This window comes from Mustelus asterias, chromosome 3, assembly GCF_964213995.1.
Source record: "Mustelus asterias chromosome 3, sMusAst1.hap1.1, whole genome shotgun sequence".
In the NCBI taxonomy this organism is placed as follows: domain Eukaryota; kingdom Metazoa; phylum Chordata; class Chondrichthyes; order Carcharhiniformes; family Triakidae; genus Mustelus; species Mustelus asterias.
The window spans coordinates 135,376,590-135,397,849 of NC_135803.1; the positions used below are offsets into that span (position 1 = coordinate 135,376,590).

The following is a 21,260-nucleotide window of genomic DNA, read 5'->3' on the forward strand; positions in this document are numbered from 1 at the left end:
GCATGGACAGAGTGGATAGTCAGAAGCTTTTTCCCAGGGTGGGAGAGTCAATTACTAGAGGGCACAGGTTTAAGGTGCGAGGGGCAAGGTTTAAAGGAGATGTACGAGGCAGATTTTTTACACAGAGAGTAGTGGGTGCCTGGAACCTGTTGCCGGGGGAGGTAGTGGAAGCGGATACAGTAGAGACTTTTAAGGGGCGTCTTGACAAATACATGAACAGGATGGGAATAGAGGGATATGGTCCCCGGAAGGGTAGGGGGTTTTAGTTCAGTCAGGCAGCATGGTCGGTGCAGGCTTGGAAGGCTGAAGGGCCTGTTCCTGTGCTGTAATTTTCTTTGTTCTTTTATACTCTAGACCCTTTGCAATAAATGCCAAGATTCCATTTGTCTTCCTTATAACATTCTGCACCTGCATACCCACTTTCTGAGACCCATGCACAAAGACACCCAGATCACTTCGCTCAGACACCTTTTGAATCTGTTTCCCATTTAAATAGTTATTTTCCCTTTTATTTTGCGAGTCAAAATGAATAACCTCGCACGTATCCACATTAAACTCCACCTGCCAGATTCTGGCCCATTCCCCTAGCCTGTCAATATCCATTTGTAAACTTTTTATCTCCTCATCACAGCCTGCTTTCCCACCCATTTTCATGTCGTCAGCAAATTTTGCTATGATCCACCCTGTCCCTGCTTGTAGATCATTGAAATAGGGGATATGTCACCTAGGGGAGGTGATGACCTACTGGTATCATCACTGGACTATTAATCCAGAAATTCAGTTCATGGTCAGGGGCCCAGGGTTCGAATCCCGCCATAGCAGGTGGTGGAATTTGAAATCAATAAGAAATATCTGGAATTAAGAATCTACTGATGACCAGGCAACCATTGTCAATTGTTGTAAAAATCCATCGGGTTCACTAATGTCTGGACGTTCAGGAGGCATTTGATAAGGTGTCCCACAAGGTACTGATCCAGAAGGTTAGACCCCAAGCAGTTGGGGGTAGAATAGTGGCTTGGATTGAGGATTGGGATAAATGGGTCCTTCTCCAGTTGGCGATCAATAACTAGTGGGGTCCCACAGGGTTCAGTTCTCGGTCCACAACTATTTGCAACCTTTTTTAAAATTTATTCATTTGGGGGATATGCCGTCACTGGCTGACCAGCATTTACTGCCCATCCCTAGTTGCCCGAAGGCAGTTGAGAGTTAACCACATTGCTGTGGCTCTGGAGTCACATATAGGCCAGGCCAGGTAAGGACAGCAGATTTCCTCCCCTAAAGGACATTAGTGAACCAAATGGGTTTTTCCGACAATCAACAATGGTTGCCTGGTCATCAGTAGATTCTTAATTCCAGATATTTCTTATTGATTTCAAATTCCACCACCTGCCATGGCGGGATTCGAACCCTGGGCCCCCAAACATGAACTGAATTTCTGGATTAGCAGTCCAGTGATAATCCCACTAGTCCATCACCTCCCCCGCTGCTGGTTGTCTGATAGGCCGCCAGTTCCAGGAGGTAACATATTGTCTCAGAGAGGTGGAAGCCATGACTTCAGGCAATGAAGATAAAGGCAAAACGCTGTAGATGCTGGAATCTGAAACAGAAACAGAAAATGCTGAAAAAACTCAGCAGGTCTGACAGCATCTGTGGAGAGAGAATAGAGCCAATGTTTCAAGTCTAGATGACCCTTTGTCGGGCTTTTTTTGTTACTTCAGGCAACTAATTGACTGAGCCACATAAAGACAGGAGTGGTTGGGCTTGGGATGGGTGGAGTTGGGTGGTGGGCTTGCCCCTCTCTTTCCTGTCAGTGTGTGGGGCCACTGCAACCATGTCAAATCCTAGCTATAGTATCATAATTGCTAAATGGTAAACCTTATATTAAGTTGATCTTTTTCTACACCCTAGCTATGATTGTAACACTATATGCTGCACCCTCTCTTTTCCATCTCCCCATGTACTCTATGAACAGTATGTTTTGTTTGTATAGTGTGCCAGAAACAATACTTTTCACTGTATAGAATCATAGATTCCATACAGTGCAGAAGGAGGCCATTCGGCCCATCAAGTCTGCAGCATAACTCCATGTGTTTACCCTAGTTAGTCCCCCTGACACTAAGGGGCAATTTAGCATGACCAATCTACCTTATCAATTATGCACATCGTCGGACTGTGGAAGGACTGTGGAAGGAAACCGGAGCACCCGGAGGAAACCCACGCACACATGGGGAGAACGTGCAAACACCATACAGATAGTGACCCGAGGCTGGAATTGAACCCGGGTCCCTAGCGCTATGAGGCAGCAGTGCTAACCACTGTGCCGCCCTACATGTATAACAATACATGTAAATCAAATCAAAATGGTTGACTGGTTATTGAATACACATTCTAATAATTCAATCTGACTCCATCAGATTCCAACCAACTCGCTGCTCTCTATGTTTTTATGTGTCATAAGTCAAATAGCTGGAGTTGGTTATTTTGTAAACAATCCTCACAAAATAATCATAGTTCATAGGTAGCTGTGGAGGAGAATATGCGATAGTACAATCATTAACTGTGAATATAAATCAGCCCATTAGGTTGTTACAGTGCTAAATGCAAGTTACTTCTAGAATCAGTCATGAAGCTGTTACAACTTTTAAAATATTATTAATGAGGAGAATTCCCCAGCTTAATTTCTGCAAGTGACCTTGTAAGAGTTTTATTTAAGAGATTATAGAAGAGTCAGGTTTCTTTGTCATATTAATCTTCTCTGTGATGACAGAGAGACCAGAGAGTCAGTTCAAACTCACCTGCACACTGGGAAAAAAAATGTCACAGTGTTCTGAAATGAAGGCACCAATAGGAAGCTTGCTATTCTGGCACTGTGAGACAGTAGTGCTAACCACTGTGCCACCCTTGTGATAATGTGATAATGACCAGATCATCTGTTTTTCTGTGATGTAGATTCAGGGACAAATATTGAGATAAATCCCCTGCCCTTCTCCAAAATAGTGCCACGGGGTCTCTCAAGTCCACCCTATGCAGCAGGGTCCTCGGTTTAATGTCTCATGGGAAAGACGTCAGAGCCAACAGTTTTAAGTTTATTTATTAGTGTCACAAGTAGGCTTACATCAACACTGCGGAAATCCCCTAGTTGCCACATTCTGGTGCCTGTTCAGGTACACTGAGGGAGAATTTAGCATGGCCAATGCACCTAACCAGCACGCCTTTTGGACTGTGGGAGGAAACTGGAGCACCTGGAGCAAATTCAGGCAGACATGGGGAGACTCTGCGCAGACTCTGCACTGACAGTGAGCCAAGCCAGGAGTCAGATCTGGATCCACTGGTGCTGTGAGGCAGTAGTGCTAACCACTGTGCCACCTGTGATAATGTGATAATGACCAGCTTTCTGTGATGTTGATTGAGGGATAAATATTGAACTAACTCCCCTGCCCTTCTTCAAAAAAGTTCCCTGGGGGTCTTTTACTTCTACCCTATCCAGCAGGGTCCTTGGTTTAATGTCTCATGGGAAAGATGGCAGATCCGACAGTCCCTTGAATCCAGAACCTTCTAACTCATAGAATTATAGAATGCCTACAGTACAGAAGATGGCCATTCAGCCCATCGCATCGGTACCGGCCACATCCCACCCGCAACGCCATGCATTTACCCTGACACCAAGGTCAATTTAGCATGGCCATTCCACTGAACCCCACTTCTTTCAGGCTGTGGGAGGAAACTGGAGCACCTGGAGGAAACCCACACAGACATGGAGAGAACGTGCAGACTCTGCGCCGACAGTGACCCAAGCCGGGAATCGAATCTGGGTCCACTGGCCCTGTGAGGTACCACTGTGCCTCACAGGGTACCTTTAAGACTTGATTATCTGTAAAGACTGCATTCCAATCATTATTCTGTAAATTGAGTTTGTGTCTCTGTATGCCCTGTTTGTGAGCAGGTCTCCCACTCCACCTGACGAACGGGCAAGAGCGCTCCGAAAGCTAATGGCGTTTGCTACCAAATAAACCTGTTGGACTTTAACCTGGTGTTGCTAGACTTCTTGCTGTGAGGGTAGCAGTGCTCATCACGGTGCCGCCCGGGCTCAGAGGAGAATGCTGCTATTTGAGTTGGGGCTGTAAGGATACCTGTGTGTGTGTTTGGAGGGTAAAGGCAGGTGCGGCTGGCTCTCCGGGTCCTGCAGGCACTTGCGGGCCAGCTATGTGAAAGTGGCCTATCGGCCGCACGGGGGCTGGGCGCAGGCAGTGCGGCGGGCGAGCCCGGGGCCTGGGTCCTGGCGGTGGATCTCTCTGGAAGCTGGGCCGCGGAATGCGGAGCGCTGTGAGCGGGGCCCAAAGAGCGGAGACTGTCAGCGGCACTGCGGCCCGGCCCGCTCCCCTCCACACACACACTCAACACCCGCTCCGCACAAACAAACCCACCCGACTGCGGGATGGCGGGGCCTGTGGAGCCGGACGAGCCCTACGACTTTCTCTTCAAGATCGTCCTGATCGGAGACGCCGGCGTGGGGAAGACCTGCGTGGTGCAGCGCTTCAAGTCGGGCATCTTCGTGGAGAAGCAGGGCAACACGATCGGGGTGGACTTCACCATGAAAACCCTGGAGATTCAAGGCAAGCGGGTCAAAGTAAGTTGGGGCTGCTCCAGCCTTCCTGCTGCTCTCCCGGCAGCGCCCCCACTGCTGACCGCAGCGGCCTCAGTCCCAGCTCCAGTCCCAGCTCCAGCCCCAGCCTCAGCTCCAGCCCCAGTCCCAGCCTCAGCTCCAGTCCCAGTCCCAGCCTCAGCACACACTTTGTACCTGACATTTTCACACAGGAGCAGCAGGAATCCAATTGGACTTTTTATATTGTTGCTCTAACTCTCTCTCTCACACTCTCTCTCTCTCTCCATCACTCTCATTCTCTCTCTCCATCACTCACTCTCTCTCTCCATCACTCACTCACTCTCTCTCTCCATCACTCACTCACTCTCTCTCTCCATCACTCACTCACTCTCTCTCTCCATCACTCACTCACTCTCTCCATCACTCTCACTCTCTCTCCATCACTCTCACTCTCTCTCCATCACTCTCACTCTCTCTCCATCACTCTCACTCTCCATCACTCTCACTCTCTCTCCATCACTCTCACTCTCTCTCCATCTCTCACTCTCCATCACTATCACTCACTCTCACTCTCCATCACTCTCTCTCTCTCTCCATCACTCTCTCTCTCTCCATCACTCTCACTCTCTCTCCATCACACACTCTCTCTCTCCATCACACTCTCTCTCTCTCTCCATCACACTCTCTCTCTCTCCATCACACACTCTCTCTCTCTCTCTCCATCACACTCTCTCTCTCCATCACACACTCTCTCTCTCTCTCCATCACACTCTCTCTCTCTCCATCACACTCTCTCTCTCTCCATCACACACTCTCTCTCCATCACTCTCTCTCTCTCCATCACACTCTCTCTCTCTCCATCACTCTCACTCTCTCTCCATCACTCTCACTCTCTCTCCATCACTCTCTCTCCATCACTCTCACTCTCTCGCCATCACTCTCACTCTCTCTCCATCACTCACACTCACTCTCCATCACTATCACTCACTCTCACTCTCCATCACTCTCTCTCTCCATCACTCTCTCTCTCTCCATCACTCTCACTCTCTCTCCATCACACACTCTCTCTCTCTCCATCACACACTCTCTCTCTCTCCATCACACTCTCTCTCTCTCTCTCCATCACACTCTCTCTCTCCATCACACACTCTCTCTCTCTCTCCATCACACTCTCTCTCTCTCCATCACACTCTCTCTCTCTCCATCACACTCTCTCTCTCTCTCCATCACACACTCTCTCTCTCTCCATCACTCACTCACTCTCTCTCTCCATCACTCACTCACTCTCTCTCTCCATCACTCACTCACTCTCTCCATCACTCTCACTCTCTCTCCATCACTCTCACTCTCTCTCCATCACTCACTCTCACTCTCCATCACTATCACTCACTCTCACTCTCCATCACTCTCTCTCTCTCTCCATCACTCTCTCTCTCTCTCCATCACTCTCACTCTCTCTCCATCACACACTCTCTCTCTCCATCACACTCTCTCTCTCTCTCCATCACACTCTCTCTCTCTCTCTCCATCACACTCTCTCTCTCTCTCCATCACACTCTCTCTCTCTCCATCACACACTCTCTCTCTCTCCATCACACTCTCTCTCTCTCTCCATCACACTCTCTCTCTCTCTCTCCATCACACACTCTCTCTCTCTCTCCATCACACTCTCTCTCTCTCCATCACACTCTCTCTCTCTCCATCACACACTCTCTCTCCATCACACTCTCTCTCTCTCTCCATCACACTCTCTCTCTCTCTCCATCACTCTCACTCTCTCTCCATCACTCTCACTCTCTCTCCATCACTCTCTCTCTCCATCACTCTCTCTCTCCATCACTCTCACTCTCTCTCCATCACTCACTCTCACTCTCCATCACTATCTCTCACTCTCCATCACTCTCTCTCTCTCTCCATCACTCTCTCTCTCTCCATCACTCTCACTCTCTCTCCATCACACACTCTCTCTCTCTCCATCACACTCTCTCTCTCTCCATCACACTCTCTCTCTCTCCATCACACACTCTCTCTCTCTCCATCACACTCTCTCTCTCTCTCCATCACACTCTCTCTCTCCATCACACACTCTCTCTCTCTCTCCATCACACTCTCTCTCTCTCCATCACACTCTCTCTCTCTCCATCACACACTCTCTCTCCATCACTCTCTCTCTCTCCATCACACTCTCTCTCTCTCTCCATCACACACTCTCTCTCTCTCCATCACACTCTCTCTCTCTCTCCATCACACTCTCTCTCTCTCTCCATCACACTCTCTCTCTCTCTCTCCATCACACTCTCTCTCTCTCTCCATCACACTCTCTCTCCCTCTCCATCACACTCTCTCTCCCTCTCCATCACACTCTCTCTCTCTCTCCATCACTCTCGCGCTCTCTCTCCATCACTCTCACTCTCTCTCTCCATCACTCTCACTCTCTCTCTCCATCACTCTCACTCTCCATCACTCTCTCTCTCTCTCCATCACTCTCTCTCTCTCTCCATCACTCTCACTCTCTCTCCATCACACTCTCACTCTCTCTCCATCACACTCTCACTCTCTCTCCATCACACTCTCACTCTCTCTCCATCACACTCTCACTCTCTCTCCATCACACTCTCACTCTCTCCATCACACTCTCACTCTCTCTCCATCACACTCTCACTCTCTCTCCATCACACTCTCTCTCTCTCTCTCCATCACACTCTCTCTCTCTCTCCATCACACTCTCTCTCTCTCCATCACACTCTCTCTCTCTCTCCATCACTCTCTCTCTCTCTCCATCACACTCTCTCTCTCTCCATCACACACTCTCTCTCTCTCCATCACACACTCTCTCTCTCTCCTTCACACTCTCTCTCTCTCCATCACACTCTCTCTCTCTCTCTCCATCACACTCTCTCTCTCTCCATCACACTCTCTCTCTCTCCATCACACTCTCTCTCTCTCCATCACACTCTCTCTCTCTCCATCACACACTCTCTCTCTCTCCATCACACACTCTCTCTCTCTCCATCACACTCTCTCTCTCTCTCTCCCCATCACACTCTCTCCCTCTCCATCACACTTTCTCTCCCTCTCCATCACACTTTCTCTCCCTCTCCATCACACTCTCTCTCTCTCTCCATCACACTCTCTCTCTCCATCACACTCTCTCTCTCCATCACACTCTCTCTCTCTCTCTCTCTCTCCATCACACTCTCTCTCCCTCTCCATCACACTTTCTCTCCCTCTCCATCACACTCTCTCTCTCCATCACACTCTCTCTCTCCATCACACTCTCTCTCTCCATCACACTCTCTCTCTCCATTACACTCTCTCTCTCTCTCTCTCCATCACACTCTCTCTCTCTCTCTCTCTCCATCACACTCTCTCTCCATCACACTCTCTCTCTCTCTCTCCATCACACTCTCTCTCTTTCTCCATCACACTCTGTCTCTCTCTCTCCATCACACTCTCTCTCCATCACACTCTGTCTCTCTCTCTCCATCGCACTCTCTCTCTCTCCATCACACTTTCTCTCTCTCCATCACACTCTCTCTCTCTCTCTGTCCATCACATTCTCTTTCTCACTCTCACACTCTCTCTCTCACTCTCTCTCTCTCTCTCACACACTCACTCAAAGAACAAAGAACGGTACAGCACAGGAAACAGGCACTTCAGCCCTCCAAGCCTGTGCCGCTCCTTGGAACAACTAGACCAATCGTTTGTATCCCTCCATTCCCAGGCTGCTCATGTGACTATCCAGGTAAGTCTTAAATGATGTCAGCGTGTCTGCCTCCACCACCCTACTTGGCAGCGCATTCCAGGCCCCCACCACCATCTGTGTAAAAAACATCCCTCTAATATCTGAGTTATACTTCGCTCCTCTCACCTTGAGCCCGTGACCCCTCGTGATCGTCACTTCTGATCTGGGAAAAAGCTTCCCACCGTTCACCCTATCTATCCCCTTCATAATCTTGTTCACCTCTATCAGATCTCCCCTCATTCTCCGTCTTTCCAGGGAGAACAACCCCAGTTTACCCAATCTCTCCTCATAGCTAAGACCCTCCATACCACACAACATCCTGGTAAACCTTCTCTGCACTCTCTCTAACACCTCCACATCCTTCTGGTAGTGCGGCGACCAGAACTGGACACAGTACTCCAAATGTGGCCTAACCAGCGTTCTATACAGCTGCATCATCAGACTCCAGCTTTTATACTCTATACCCCGTCCTATAAAGGCAAGCATACCATATGCCTTCTTCACCATCTTCTCCACCTGTGTTGCCACCTTCAAGGATTTGTGGACTTGCACACCTAGGTCCCTCTGTGTTTCTATACTCTTGATGATTCTGCCATTGTATAACTCCTCCCTACATTATTTCTTCCAAAATGCATCACTTCGCATTTATCCGGATTAAATTCCATCTGCCACCTCTCCGCCCAATTTTCCAGCCTATCTAAATCCTGCTGTATTGCCCGACAATGCTCATCGCTATCTGCAAGTCCAGCCATCTTCGTGTCATCCGCAAACTTGCTGATAACACTAGTTACACCTTCTTCCAAATCATTTATATATATCACAAATAGCAGAGGTCCCAGTACAGAGCCCTGCGGAACACCACTGGTCACAGACCTCCAGCCGGCAAAAGACCCTTCGACCGCTACCTTCTGTCTCCTCTGGCCAAGCCAGTTCTCCACCCATCTAGCCACTTCTCCTTGTATCCCATGAGCCTTAATCTTCTTAGCCAACCTGCCACTCTCTCCAACCAACCTCTCTCTCTCTCGCGCTCTCTCTCACACTCATGTGCGCACACGCAACTGCTGCTGTGTGCCAGCCTCACAAGTCAAGGATGAGTCTGTTTGAAGTGTTGACAAAGTAAACTTCTCTCAGCCTCCTTTTGTGTCCTCTTTAAACTTTTGCTTTCACAGAGGAGAATTAGAATGTGGTTTTTATTAGGTTGTGAAACACCCAAAGTGGCAGGAAAAGAAACAATTATTTTAAAACTCATCTCAGACAGGAAATAGAAAGTTGGCTATCTGTCACATTACAATACATAATATAAACCATATACTGTAAAAATCTATGTTGAAATGTAAGTCTGGAGACGATCGACTATCTGATCATTGCAAAAGGTTTAGCTGCCCTTCCTCAAAATCTTTCAGCATTTTGGAACCCTTGGTGTCAGGCAGAAAGAAAACCAGCTAGTTGCACATTCGGACAGTTAATAGACATGAGTTATTGAATAAATTCTTAAAATTAAGTAATATAAACTGTCAAGATCAATTTTTAAAATCAGTTTAATGTTCCTTTTACCAGTTTGAATTGGATGTTGATGCGATTTATTGTTCATCTCAGGCTTCAAAACAATGTTGTGAATCAAATGACCTCTGAATAATTTCAGTTAATGTCATAATACAGTCAGATGAACTCCCACGCTGTATGTCAGCCACCTTTGACTTGGCAGCTCCCCACCCATTGACCAGCTGTTGTGTTGTACGACAACTTCCATCTATATAGAGTTTGTAATGTAGGGAAACATGTGGAGGAGAACTTTAAAGTCAAGGTGGTAGACTGGGAGCCAGTGTAGTTTGGCGAGCATATGGGTGATATTTCTGAGATTTACTGGCAGCAGCCAAGTATTCGATGAGCTTGTGTTTATGGAAGATGGAAGACCAGACAGGTGAGCATTGAAATGGTCAAATCTTGGGGTAACAAAAAGCATGGATGAGGATTTCCATTACAAGAATACAACATGCTGAGATTTCTATGAAATAAAGCAGTTGCCATGTGCTGTTAAATGCTGATACATCTCGCAATCTTATGTTCGTTCATACATAAGTCTTGCTTGTGAAGAAGAAATATTGCATTTATATAGTGCCTTTCATGGTCACAGGACATCCTAAAGCCAATGAAGTACTTTGAAAACATTGTCACTGTTGTAGCTGCTTTACACACAGCAAACTCCCACCAATAGAAGTGCAGTAATGCCAGAGAACCTGTTTTTGTGATATTGACTGAGGGGTACATATTGATCCAGGAGAACAAGACTGCTCTTCCACAATATAGGGCTCTTTCGTGTCCACTAGAACTGGCAGATGGGACCTGGGTTTGACGTCTCATCTGGAGGACAGCACCTCCAATAATGCAACACCCCTCAGCACTGCTCAAGTCCTGGAATGGAACATGAACCCATGACCTTCTGATTTAAAGGTTAGAATGCTATCAACTGAGCCACAGCTGATATATACACACAACACACACTTGTGGTTTCTAATCACCACACGTCTGCATACCAAATCCTGCCCCATCCAGAACAGCTTTTTAGGTATGTTATCCTTTATGTATGTAAGAAAAAACTTGCTCTGATAAGTGTTATTATAACATATCAGTAGCATTAACATCAGTTTTATGTATGTAATAAAAAACTTGCCCTGATGAAAATGTCTATTACATATCAGTAGCATTCATTATTTGAAAACCGTGAGTTTTGAGGGACAAACAGGCACTAACAATGAAATAATCCGTGATTATAACAGAAAACCAGCTAGCTCAGACCTTGACTCAACAGTTACACCGGTGTTTCATCATCCTTTATCAAGATGTGAAGGATGTAACTGAGTCTCAATTCCACCCTGTGGCCAAACTAACCACAGAACCAGAGTTGAGCAGTGATGTTTCTTGTTTCCTGTTTTTCATTATTCTTCATGTGTTTTCCTATTACAGTTGCAGATATGGGACACAGCTGGACAAGAACGCTTTAGGACAATTACACAGAGTTATTATCGAAGTGCTAATGGTGCGATTATTGCTTATGACATTAGCAAAAGGGGATCTTTTGAATCTGTGCCACGGTGGATAGAAGATGTGAAGAAGTATGCAGGTTCAAACATTGTGCAATTATTAATTGGTAGGTTTTCTTACAGAAAGTTTGAATTGAACGTATATAGGTACAGAATCATGCAAGCAGTCATAATCTTGCCCAGGTATAAATATTGTCATCAATAGCCACAGCAATTTCCATGAACACAGCAGCATTTTTCATAACTACTTGTTAGGTTTAAATATTGCACCTTTCTGAAAGTGCATAAGCACGAGTCTTCTACTTTTTAAATGTTTCCTCATTCTGAATTTTGCTTTTGGTGAGAGGAATATATGAGGAAACTGCCTGCCTCCGGGGTTGTACTGTGCCTCCTTGTTTGTGGAAATACAGCCACCACGAGGGTTGCTATATTGGTTGTCTGGGCCTACATACTGTTTGCATATAGTTTGGGAAAGTCCATTCTTTCTTTGCTAATTTCAGGATGGAAATGAAAAGCATGTTATACTACTCGTGAGCTTGGGGGAACCAACAAGTTTCCCCTCCCTTACTTCCTCAGTGTGAATCTGTGATTTCCTCCAAGCCCAAAATCTCTAGTGAACCCATGCCTTTTAGCAGCTGCTAAAAACAGCTTTTGCTGGCTATCACTAACTTTCTTAGTGACAGGAATATGCATTGTTTAAAAATGATGGAAAGTCAGATACCCCAATACCCGCTGTGAATGTGAGTCTTGTGTAGACAGCATGTGTGGTGTTTGTTTATCTCATTTAATAGGCTATGTGACCAAACACCACCTCCTACCTGCAATGCTGAGTACCCTAAGGAAAATGGGTACACTCTATGCATTTGGAAAGTGCATAAGCAGATGGCAGAATGCTGCTAATTGTCCCTATGAGCCACAAGAACAAGTGTGCTAGTAAGATATGTTGTACGGTAGCATTTTTGAAAGGAAGCAAAATGTCAGCAGCGTTTAACTTGGCAACCTGCCCAAGACAAACAAATTTTCTCTTGACCTGCCCCAGGTCTGTGAGCACCTGACATTTGTATTCCACTCTTTTTCAGTTGCTTCCATTTCTGCAGTTTAGGCACTGAGCCGCACTCCACTCCAATAGGAACTACCAATTCTTGCAGAACCCTTGACTGCAGCACCTGGAAATCTGCTTTGTAAAATTATCTGTGGTATTAATATCATCACAATCCCTTTTGATTCTTGATTGAATGGTGTTCTTGTAATCACTCCTAGATATCCTTTAATCTCCTGATCAATTAGTTGTGTTTTCCAATGACATTGAATGATATAATTTTAATGGCAGAAAATTGAGTGGTGTGTTATTTCCTGCGGTGTATTTTGTGTGAGCCACTAGAGCAGGGAGTTGGCCCTGTGGTGAGAAGGCAGTTAAATGGAGATTTATCTACGTAACAGGGCAAACTTGTTCAGCTTAAGGGACTTTCCCTGTTTCTTAATGTCTATTGGCTCAATTTTCTTCCTTGTTGCATCTGTGAAACATTCTGTTTCCAAGTAGTGCAAAGAGGCAAGGAGAGAGAAGCCAGTTGTATCAAAGCTTCATACCTGACCGACTACCCAAAGATTTTTAAGACTTTTCAAAATTGCTAAGGATGTTTTTAGCTGGCCCAGGCTCTGTACCGATGCATATTGGGTAGGAAGGGATAGCTCCAACCCTCCAACTTTACTTTGCTGTTGCCGCAGTCATGGGTCAGACAAACAAAACAGCAGGCCCAAGATAGCTAGCTGTGATTTTGTACTACAGTTTGCAGTATTAAACCAGGAATCAATTGTGGACTAAGGTACAACAGTGATAGAAAACTATTTCTACCATCTAAGGCCTCTGGCAGCTCAAGCCGTGATTCTTGTACACTGCATCCCTCTGATGCCCAGTGTGGTCTTGGCTTTAAATCTGGACTAAATTATTAACTTTCTTTAGAGACTTTCAATTGTTTAAATGCATACTTTTGAAAATTTCCCTTCATTTATTCGTTGTCTTACACAGACTCATGATAAGCAAAATAATGAAATACTCCTCAAAATCAATTTTGATATTTAGACTTTAATGCGTTTAACTTTAAGAGACTGCACATTATTGGAGTGACATTATAGACTGAAACCAAACTCTTAATCATTCACAGCCTTGTGATCACTAAAGAGTTACCTACAGTCTTCCTAATAAAAAAGCTTTCTATCTGCCTCACTGCCTAGCTGAACAATGTTCCTTCAATGTAAGCTTACAACTTAAAGGGGGCCTGCATGTTGTGAACTTGCCCATGGTCTCCTTGTAGAGTTTAGCTATTAAATCATTGGCACATCAGTTTGTGCTGGTAAATATTCACCTTAAATTACAACCATAGATTTTTTTTAAAATTCATGAAGGTTGAGAAAATTGAACTTTTAAGATAGTGATGTCCAATTGTGGTCCTGGCAGGTTTCTGGCAATGTTTTCAAAACCAGATGTTCAGTCAATATAACTCTCTCCTGTTGTGTTGTAAGCTACCTGAGGTGGTCCAGTGGTGTTGAGCATGTGAGTGCCAATGCTTAATGTAATCCAAACTCAATTCTCTGACCTCTCGGGAATGCTGGGAAACATCAGGTGAAAGATGCATAAACCTTTTCTGATTGACATCAAAAAGGAAGTGATTTTGTTTAAGTTATTAAATAACCAAAAGACCTAACATGAACATGAAGTATTCCAATACGCTGCCTGTGAAATATTTTACCTGAAAATTAAGCTGTCAGTTTTGTAAGTGTGGTTATACTGCAACTCTTCTCAAGCTGGTCTCATCTGCTGCTGATCTCAAACCGTTAATGATTTGACCTTAGTAATACCTGTACTAAACCTTTTGTCACTATGCAGCTGAAGACACTTTGTGAGACCAAACATACAGAGGGCCCCCATTTTAAGTTTCCTGTGGTATTTTTTTCGCTTTAGTACCATGGATATAATAAGGCCAATATGTGCATTTAGAGTCAGGACATTAGCTTCAGCATCATTACCCTTCCTTTACTCGCTTCCTCCCTTTCACTGCCGCTCTGATTCTTCCAAGGGTTCAGGAGATGGAAGTGACGGTGGAGGGGTCTGCAGGGTAAGCGACGTGCAGGGTAGCCGAACAAGGTAAGCGATGGGTGGGGGGATCGTGCAGGTATAAAACAGGTGGTTGGGTAGAAAGCATTTTCTTTATTTTACATTTTTAATTTTTTTTTAATTCATGGGACATGAGCGTTGACTCAACTGGCCCGAGGACAGTTGAGAGTCAACCATATTGCTGTGGCTCTGGAGTCACATGTAGGCCAGACCAGGTAAGGATGACAAATTTCCTTCTCTAAAGGACATTAGTGAACCAGATGGGTTTTTCTGACAATGGTTTCACGGTTATCAGTAGATTCTTCATTCTAATTTTTTATTTGAATTCAAATTCCACCATCTATGGTGGCAGGATTTGAACCCGAATCCCCAGGACATCAGCGGGTTCTGGATTAATTGTCTAGCAATATTACCACTAGGCCATCACCTTCCTTATAATTTGCTATTTTAAAAGTTGATATGATAATTTAGGAGTATTCCAATTTTCAGAGCATTATGTTTGATTTTTTTCTGATGCGAGATCCTATGGAATGAGCTTTTACATTGTTTGCAATGTGAAAATCTTATTCACTTACAAGTTGTTTCACTTAAAAGCTGCACTTTGAGGAATGCAATCGCAACTTGTAAGTGAAAACTTCCTGTACAGTACAGCTCCTTTTGGAGTCATTGCTGGGGCATTTAAGTATTACAATATAAAATTTACAAGAGGTTAGTAGCTTGAACTGAACGAAAATATAATTATTGCTCTATCACAAAGACACTTAATAATCCCGCAGATTTTGGCCAAAGTGCTATTTTAGCTTGAAGCCGAATGGGGTGGTAGCGATGGCTTCCCTACCCAACCAATCATGTTGGGAATGGAATACAGATTTTCTGTTCCTTGTGCGCCCTTAGAGCTTTTTGGGCCCAACAATGAAACTATAGGCCTGCCCTGTGAGTTCCTGATGGCTAGACATCTATTTCCTTGTATTATTGGCCACGATTGGGTAGATGACATGCTCAAAAAGCCTAACCATCAAAATTAGGACAGAGATGAGAGAAAACATTTTTGCTGTGGGTTGTGAGACTTGGAAATCTCTTCCACAAAAGGAGTTGAGAGTGAGTCCTTGAATGTTTTTAAGGTAGAGGTTGCTAGGTTCTTGATAAGCAAGGGAGTAAAAGGTTATTGGGGGTAGGCAGGAATGTGAAGTTGAGATTAAAATCAGATCAGCCATGATCTTATTGAATAGCCAAGTAGGCTCGAGGGACCGAGTGGCTTACTGCTAATTTATATGTTTGTAAAATTGACTTGTGTCTTCCTAGCAGTGTTCATGGACTGGCTGGCCATTTGCAAGGCCAAATTCTCACCTGGAATGCAAAATCGACACACTTTTTTTTTCTCCTTTCAAAACTCTTTGTAATTTTAAATACCATTCTTCAGCAAGGATGTGGTCGGTGGTTCATGTAAATTGTAGTTAAATATAGAACAAGTGAAGCTTTGGGGAAATGGCTACTAAAGAAAATTACAGCACAGGCCCTCCAAACCTGCACCAAGCATGAACTTAAACCCCCTTACCCTTCCGAAGACCATATCCCTCTATTTCCATCCTATTCGTGTATTTGTCCAGATGTCCCTTAAAGGTCACTATTATATCTGCTTCCACTACCTCCCCCAGAGTTCCAGGCACCCACCACCATCTGTGGAGTTTAAATTGTGTACGGATAAACTACTTTCCTGATCCAAAAATACTACATCATCAACAAACCATTCTAAAGACTAAATTCAACTTGGTTCTTCAAATGAAGATACAGGAATGTATGAGGAAGAAAATTAGCTAACAGGTTTGTGTTTGTTGATTTAATTAGTTAGAACTAAAAATGACTTTATGCATAATTCAAGATTTATGAAAATATTTCAAAAATGAAATAACTTTAGACATTGTCCAAGTAGTCGTTGCAGATTTGAATAAATAATGTACACAGAGGTATAATATCATGGAACAATCTTGGGCTGGCCAAAAGGATTCAAATGGTTATTTCCACCCCAACTATATGACTATATTTGAGTTCCGTATGTGTTTAATATTGTGTTTTATTGTAACACAGACCACATGTCGCTTGTGTGTACTGCTGAACATGCTTCTTTGCCTGAGTTATTGGACTCAACATGGGCTTACATCCCTGTATTTTGCCCAACTTTGAGTTAGTCACATCTTTCAGAAGAGACGTTAAACTAAGGCCTGGTGTGTCCTCTCAGGATCCCATAGCATTAATTTTGAAAGAGGACTGGGGAGTTTTCTTTGTCTGGCCAATATTTATCCATGATGTGGAGATGCCGGCGTTGGACTGGGGTAAGCACAGTAAGAAGTCTCACAACACCAGGTTAAAGTCCAACAGGTTTATTTGGTAGCAAATACCATAAGCTTTCGGAGCGCTGCCCCTTCATCAGATGGAGTGAAAATCTGTTCTCCAACAGTGCACAGAGACACAGAAATCAAGTTACAAATGTGTTAAAAAGTTAAATAGTTAAAAGTTAAATAGTTAAAAAGTTAAATAAAAATAAAAAGTTACAAAGTAACTTGATTTCTGTGTTTCTGTGCACAGTTGGAGAACAGATTTTCACTCCATCTGACGAAGGGGCAGCGCTCCGAAAGCTTATGGTATTGGCTACCAAATAAACCTGTTGGACTTTAACCTGGTGTTGTGAGACTTCTTACAATATTTATCCCTCAGTCAACATGACAAAAACAGATTACCTGGTCATTATCACATTGCTGTTTGTGGGGGCTTGCCGCATGCAAATTAACTGCTATGTTCCCTGCATCACAACAGTGACTGCACTTCCAAAAAGTACTTCATTGGCTGTTAAGAGCTTTGGGATGTTGTGTAGATGTGAAAGATGTTCGGGACGATTCTCCCAGCCCACTGCGCTGCTTGAGCAGTGTGTTTCACTCCAGGAGTGTTTCACTCCAGTTGGGTTTACAACAGCTCCCCATTAATGGAGAGTTGGTGGCCCGACTCCGCTAGAGTGAAGGGGGGGCCATTGAGGCTCCCCAGGAGGTCGGGGTAAGGCGAGTGCCCCCTGGGTATTGCCAGCCTGGGCCCCTGGCCCTGCCCAAGGGGCAAAGTGCCATTGCACAGGGGGCATCTAGGCACTGCCCACTGGACATCGGGCAGTGCCAATGGGGTGGGGGGGTGCAAGGCTTGGGGGGTCGCAAGGGCAGTGATCGGGAGGCCGGCAGTGCGGGCTATTGCGTATGTGCTGATCTCAGCGCTGATAGATTGTCACATGTGAAGTGGCCCGCTCAGCGCTATGCTTCCAGCCTCTCCCGCAGGAATGGGCCTTGCCTCCAATTCTGAGCATGATTCCAGCTAGTGCACCCTGCAGTGCACAGTGTGGGAGATTCATTTTGAAAATCCCGCTGAAAAAACCAGCGGGATTTACTCCAGTTTTTACGTGAATGCGACAGTTAGGGCGGGATCGTAAAATTCCACCCGAGACCAACGGAGATTTCCATTCTGGAGACCTTGCCCGCCTTGGAATTGGTTTTCGGCCTTAGAAATTTTGGGGGAAAATCCCATCCGTTTATATAAATACAGTTTTTTTTTCCCCTTTTGAATGTGTGCACAGAAATATATTTTGCCCTTTTGATTATGTACAGTGCCATGTTTAAAAAGGGATGAGCTAGATTGCACCCAAAAATCACATGTATTAGTCAAACTTGCTGTCAGTTTGTATGCACTATGCACTTTAATTCCTAGATTTAACATATTTTCCCCTCTTTAGGCCCCATTCAGCATTGCAATTGTGAGTCAGGACAGTCAAAACAACCTGCTTTTGGCCCTATGCCCTGTTACATTTAGTTAGCCATTAAGAAATGTGTGCCAGTGACCTAGTTTCACCAGCCATTCATTTCAATCTACTCCCTCTTTGTGGGGAGTGGGCCTCCTGAAAAATGCATGTAAGATTAAATAAATAATGAATACATGTTAAGTTTTTCAGACTTATTGCATTGTAAAACAGTTTATCAAATTAATTAATCTTTTAAGATTTTGTGTGACTCCTGCTATTGGTTTAATGAAAGAGATACATGTGGGTGTCAAAACAATGACATGTAAATTTCACCTTCAATGCGCTTCGTTCAGTCACTCAGTGCAATTTAATTTTTACCAGTTATGATGATTCTGCTGTAAATATGTAACATTTAAAAAAATTGCAGTGCAAATTCTAAATGTTTTAATTAATTTATGCATGTATATTCAAATTATATGACTCCATCGTTGATTGAGTGTGCTTGAGTCACTGATCTAGATTAGACTCGTTGACTGTTACTGCACTGGAGGAAGTTTTGCCAACCGTTTCAAAGAGCTGTCTAATTGGTCCAACATCCCAGTTCTTTCCTCATAACCCTGCATTTTTTTTTTTGCATTAAAATATTTATCCAATTCCTTTTTTGAAAATTCCATCCTCTTCCACCACCTTTTCGGGCAGTACACTCCAGATCGCAGCAACTCACTGAATAAAACATGTTTTCCACATGTCACCTTTTGTTCTTTTGCCAGTCAGACCTGTGTCCTCTGGTTGCTGACCCTTCTGCTACAATGAGCAGTTTACATGCATACAAAATAGGAGTAGGCCATTAAGCCCCTCGAGCTTGCTCTGCCATTCAGTAAGATTATAGCTGATCTGTTTGGGTTTCAGATTCCTCATTCCTACCCAGCCCCGAGAACCTTAGATTCTTGTTAGGCAAGGGAACCAGTATACCTCTGCTTTAAAATATTGAATGATCCCGTGTCCACTGTCTTCTGAGGCAGGGAATTCCAAAATCGCACAAACCTCAGAGAAAAAAAATCTCCTCACCTCTGTCTAGAAGGGTGTTCCCTAATTTTAAAAGAGTGCTCTCTCGTTCAGGACTCGTCCACAGGAGGGAACATACTTTCCACGTCCACCTTATTAAGACCATTCAGGATCTTGTATACTTAAGTCAAGTCACCTCACTTTTTGGAAAATGAAATGAAAGTCACCAAAGTCATAGAGGTCAATAGGCTGTGCCCCCCTCCCCACCCTTTTTGAGAGAGAGTGTTGACTGCTGGTGATTTAACCTGAGGGTCGTCACACCTCGGGCAAGGGGCATAGTTGAGAAGGCAGGGCCTTCATGAATACTCAGCTGGTACGGGAGTTGAACCCACGCTGTTGGCGTTACTCTGCCTCACAAACCAGCCAACTGAGCTTTCCCTCCCTCCCCCTTTCTAAACTCCAGTGGAAACAAGCCCAGTCTGTCCAGCCTTCCCGCATGACAACCGCTCATTCCAGGCAGAGTATTCAAGATGTTGGTGTCAGCAATGCCCTAACATACTCATGGTAGGCTAGTGAAAAAGGTTGGATCCCATGGGATAAAGGGGGAGGTGGCTAGATGGGTGGAGAACTGGCTTGGTCATAGAAGACAGAGGGTGGTAGTGGAAGGGTCTTTTTCCGGCTGGAGGCCTGTGACTAGTGGTGTACCGCAGGGCTCTGTATTGGGACCTCTGCTGTTTGTGATTTATATAAATGATCTGGAAGAAGGAGTAACTGGGGTGATCAGTAAGTTTGCGGACGACACAAAACTGGCAGGACTTGCAGATAGTGAGGAACATTGTCAGAGGCTACAGAAGGATATAGATGGGCTGGAAATTTGGGCAAGGAAATGGCAGATGGAGTTCAATCCTGATAAATGCGAAGTGATGCATTTTGGTGGGAATAATGTAGGGAGGAGCTACACGATAAATGGAAGAACCATAAAGGGTGTAGAGACGCAGAGGGACCTGGGTGTGCAAGTCCACAGATCTTTGAAGGTGACGTCACAGGTGGAGAAGGTGGTGAAGAAGGCATATGGCATGCTTGCCTTTATAGGACGGGGCATAGAGTATAAAAGTTGGGGTCTGATGTTGCAGATGTATAGAACGTTGGTTCGGCCGCATTTGGAATACTGCGTCCAGTTCTGGTCGCCACACTACCAGAAGGACGTGGAGGCTTTGGAGAGAGTACAGAGGAGGTTTACCAGGATGTTGCCTGGTATGGAGGGGCTTGGTTATGAGGAGAGATTGGGGAAACTGGGGTTGTTCTCCTTGGAAAGACGGAGGATGAGGGGAGACTTAATAGAGGTGTATAAAATTATGAAAGGCATAGATAGGGTGAACGGTGGGAAGCTTTTCCCCGGGTCGGTGGTGACGTTCACGAGGGGTCATAGGTTCAAGGTGAAGGGGGGGAGGTTTAACACAGATATCAGAAGGACATATTTCACACAGAGGGTCGTGGGGGCCTGGAATGTGTTGCCGGGCAAGGTGGTGGAGGCGGACACACTGGGAACGTTTAAGACTTATCTAGACAGCTATATGAACGGAGTGGGAATGGAGGGATACAAAAGAGTGGTCTAGTTTGGACCAGGGAGCGGCGCGGGCTAATTGTTCCTTGTTTCTCGTTTCAAGGCTTCATTCTATGATCATCTTGCTGGTGCCAGTACAGAGCGAGACTGCGGATAGTTGGGAACCTGTCTCGGGGGCAGGGAATTCAGATGGTGTTCGTGGAAGTGGAAATGACTAGGGTTGGGAAGCATTTTCCGATCAGGGCCATTGTGATCTCCTGGACTCGTTTCGATCGCCTCAGGGGGTCGGAGAGGAATTTCCCAGATTTTTTTTCCCCATATTGGCCCTGGGGTTTTTCACTCTGGGTTTTCGCCTCTCCCTGGAGATCACATGGTCTGGAATGGGGGGGTGGGGGTGAGTTAATAGGTTGTAATGAAC

The 21,260-nt window shown here is 45.0% G+C and overlaps 1 protein-coding gene across 4 annotated transcripts in view; it reads left to right on the forward strand.

The window, feature by feature from the left end:
* Positions 1 to 4,147: 4,147 nt before the first annotated feature.
* rab43 (RAB43, member RAS oncogene family) overlaps positions 4,148 to 21,260 on the forward strand; it is an 88,182-nt gene continuing 71,069 nt past the window's right edge. For 2 of the 4 annotated variants that reach the window (XM_078209726.1, XM_078209723.1), the window contains exons 1-2: positions 4,247 to 4,627; positions 11,313 to 11,496. In XM_078209726.1, coding sequence (XP_078065852.1) covers positions 4,436 to 4,627; positions 11,313 to 11,496 — 376 coding nt within the window. In that variant the 5' untranslated portion in view covers positions 4,247 to 4,435. Of the gene's footprint in view, positions 4,628 to 11,312; positions 11,497 to 21,260 lie in introns of all 4 variants that reach the window. The other 2 variants (XM_078209724.1, XR_013497479.1) reach the window with 2 other exon arrangements.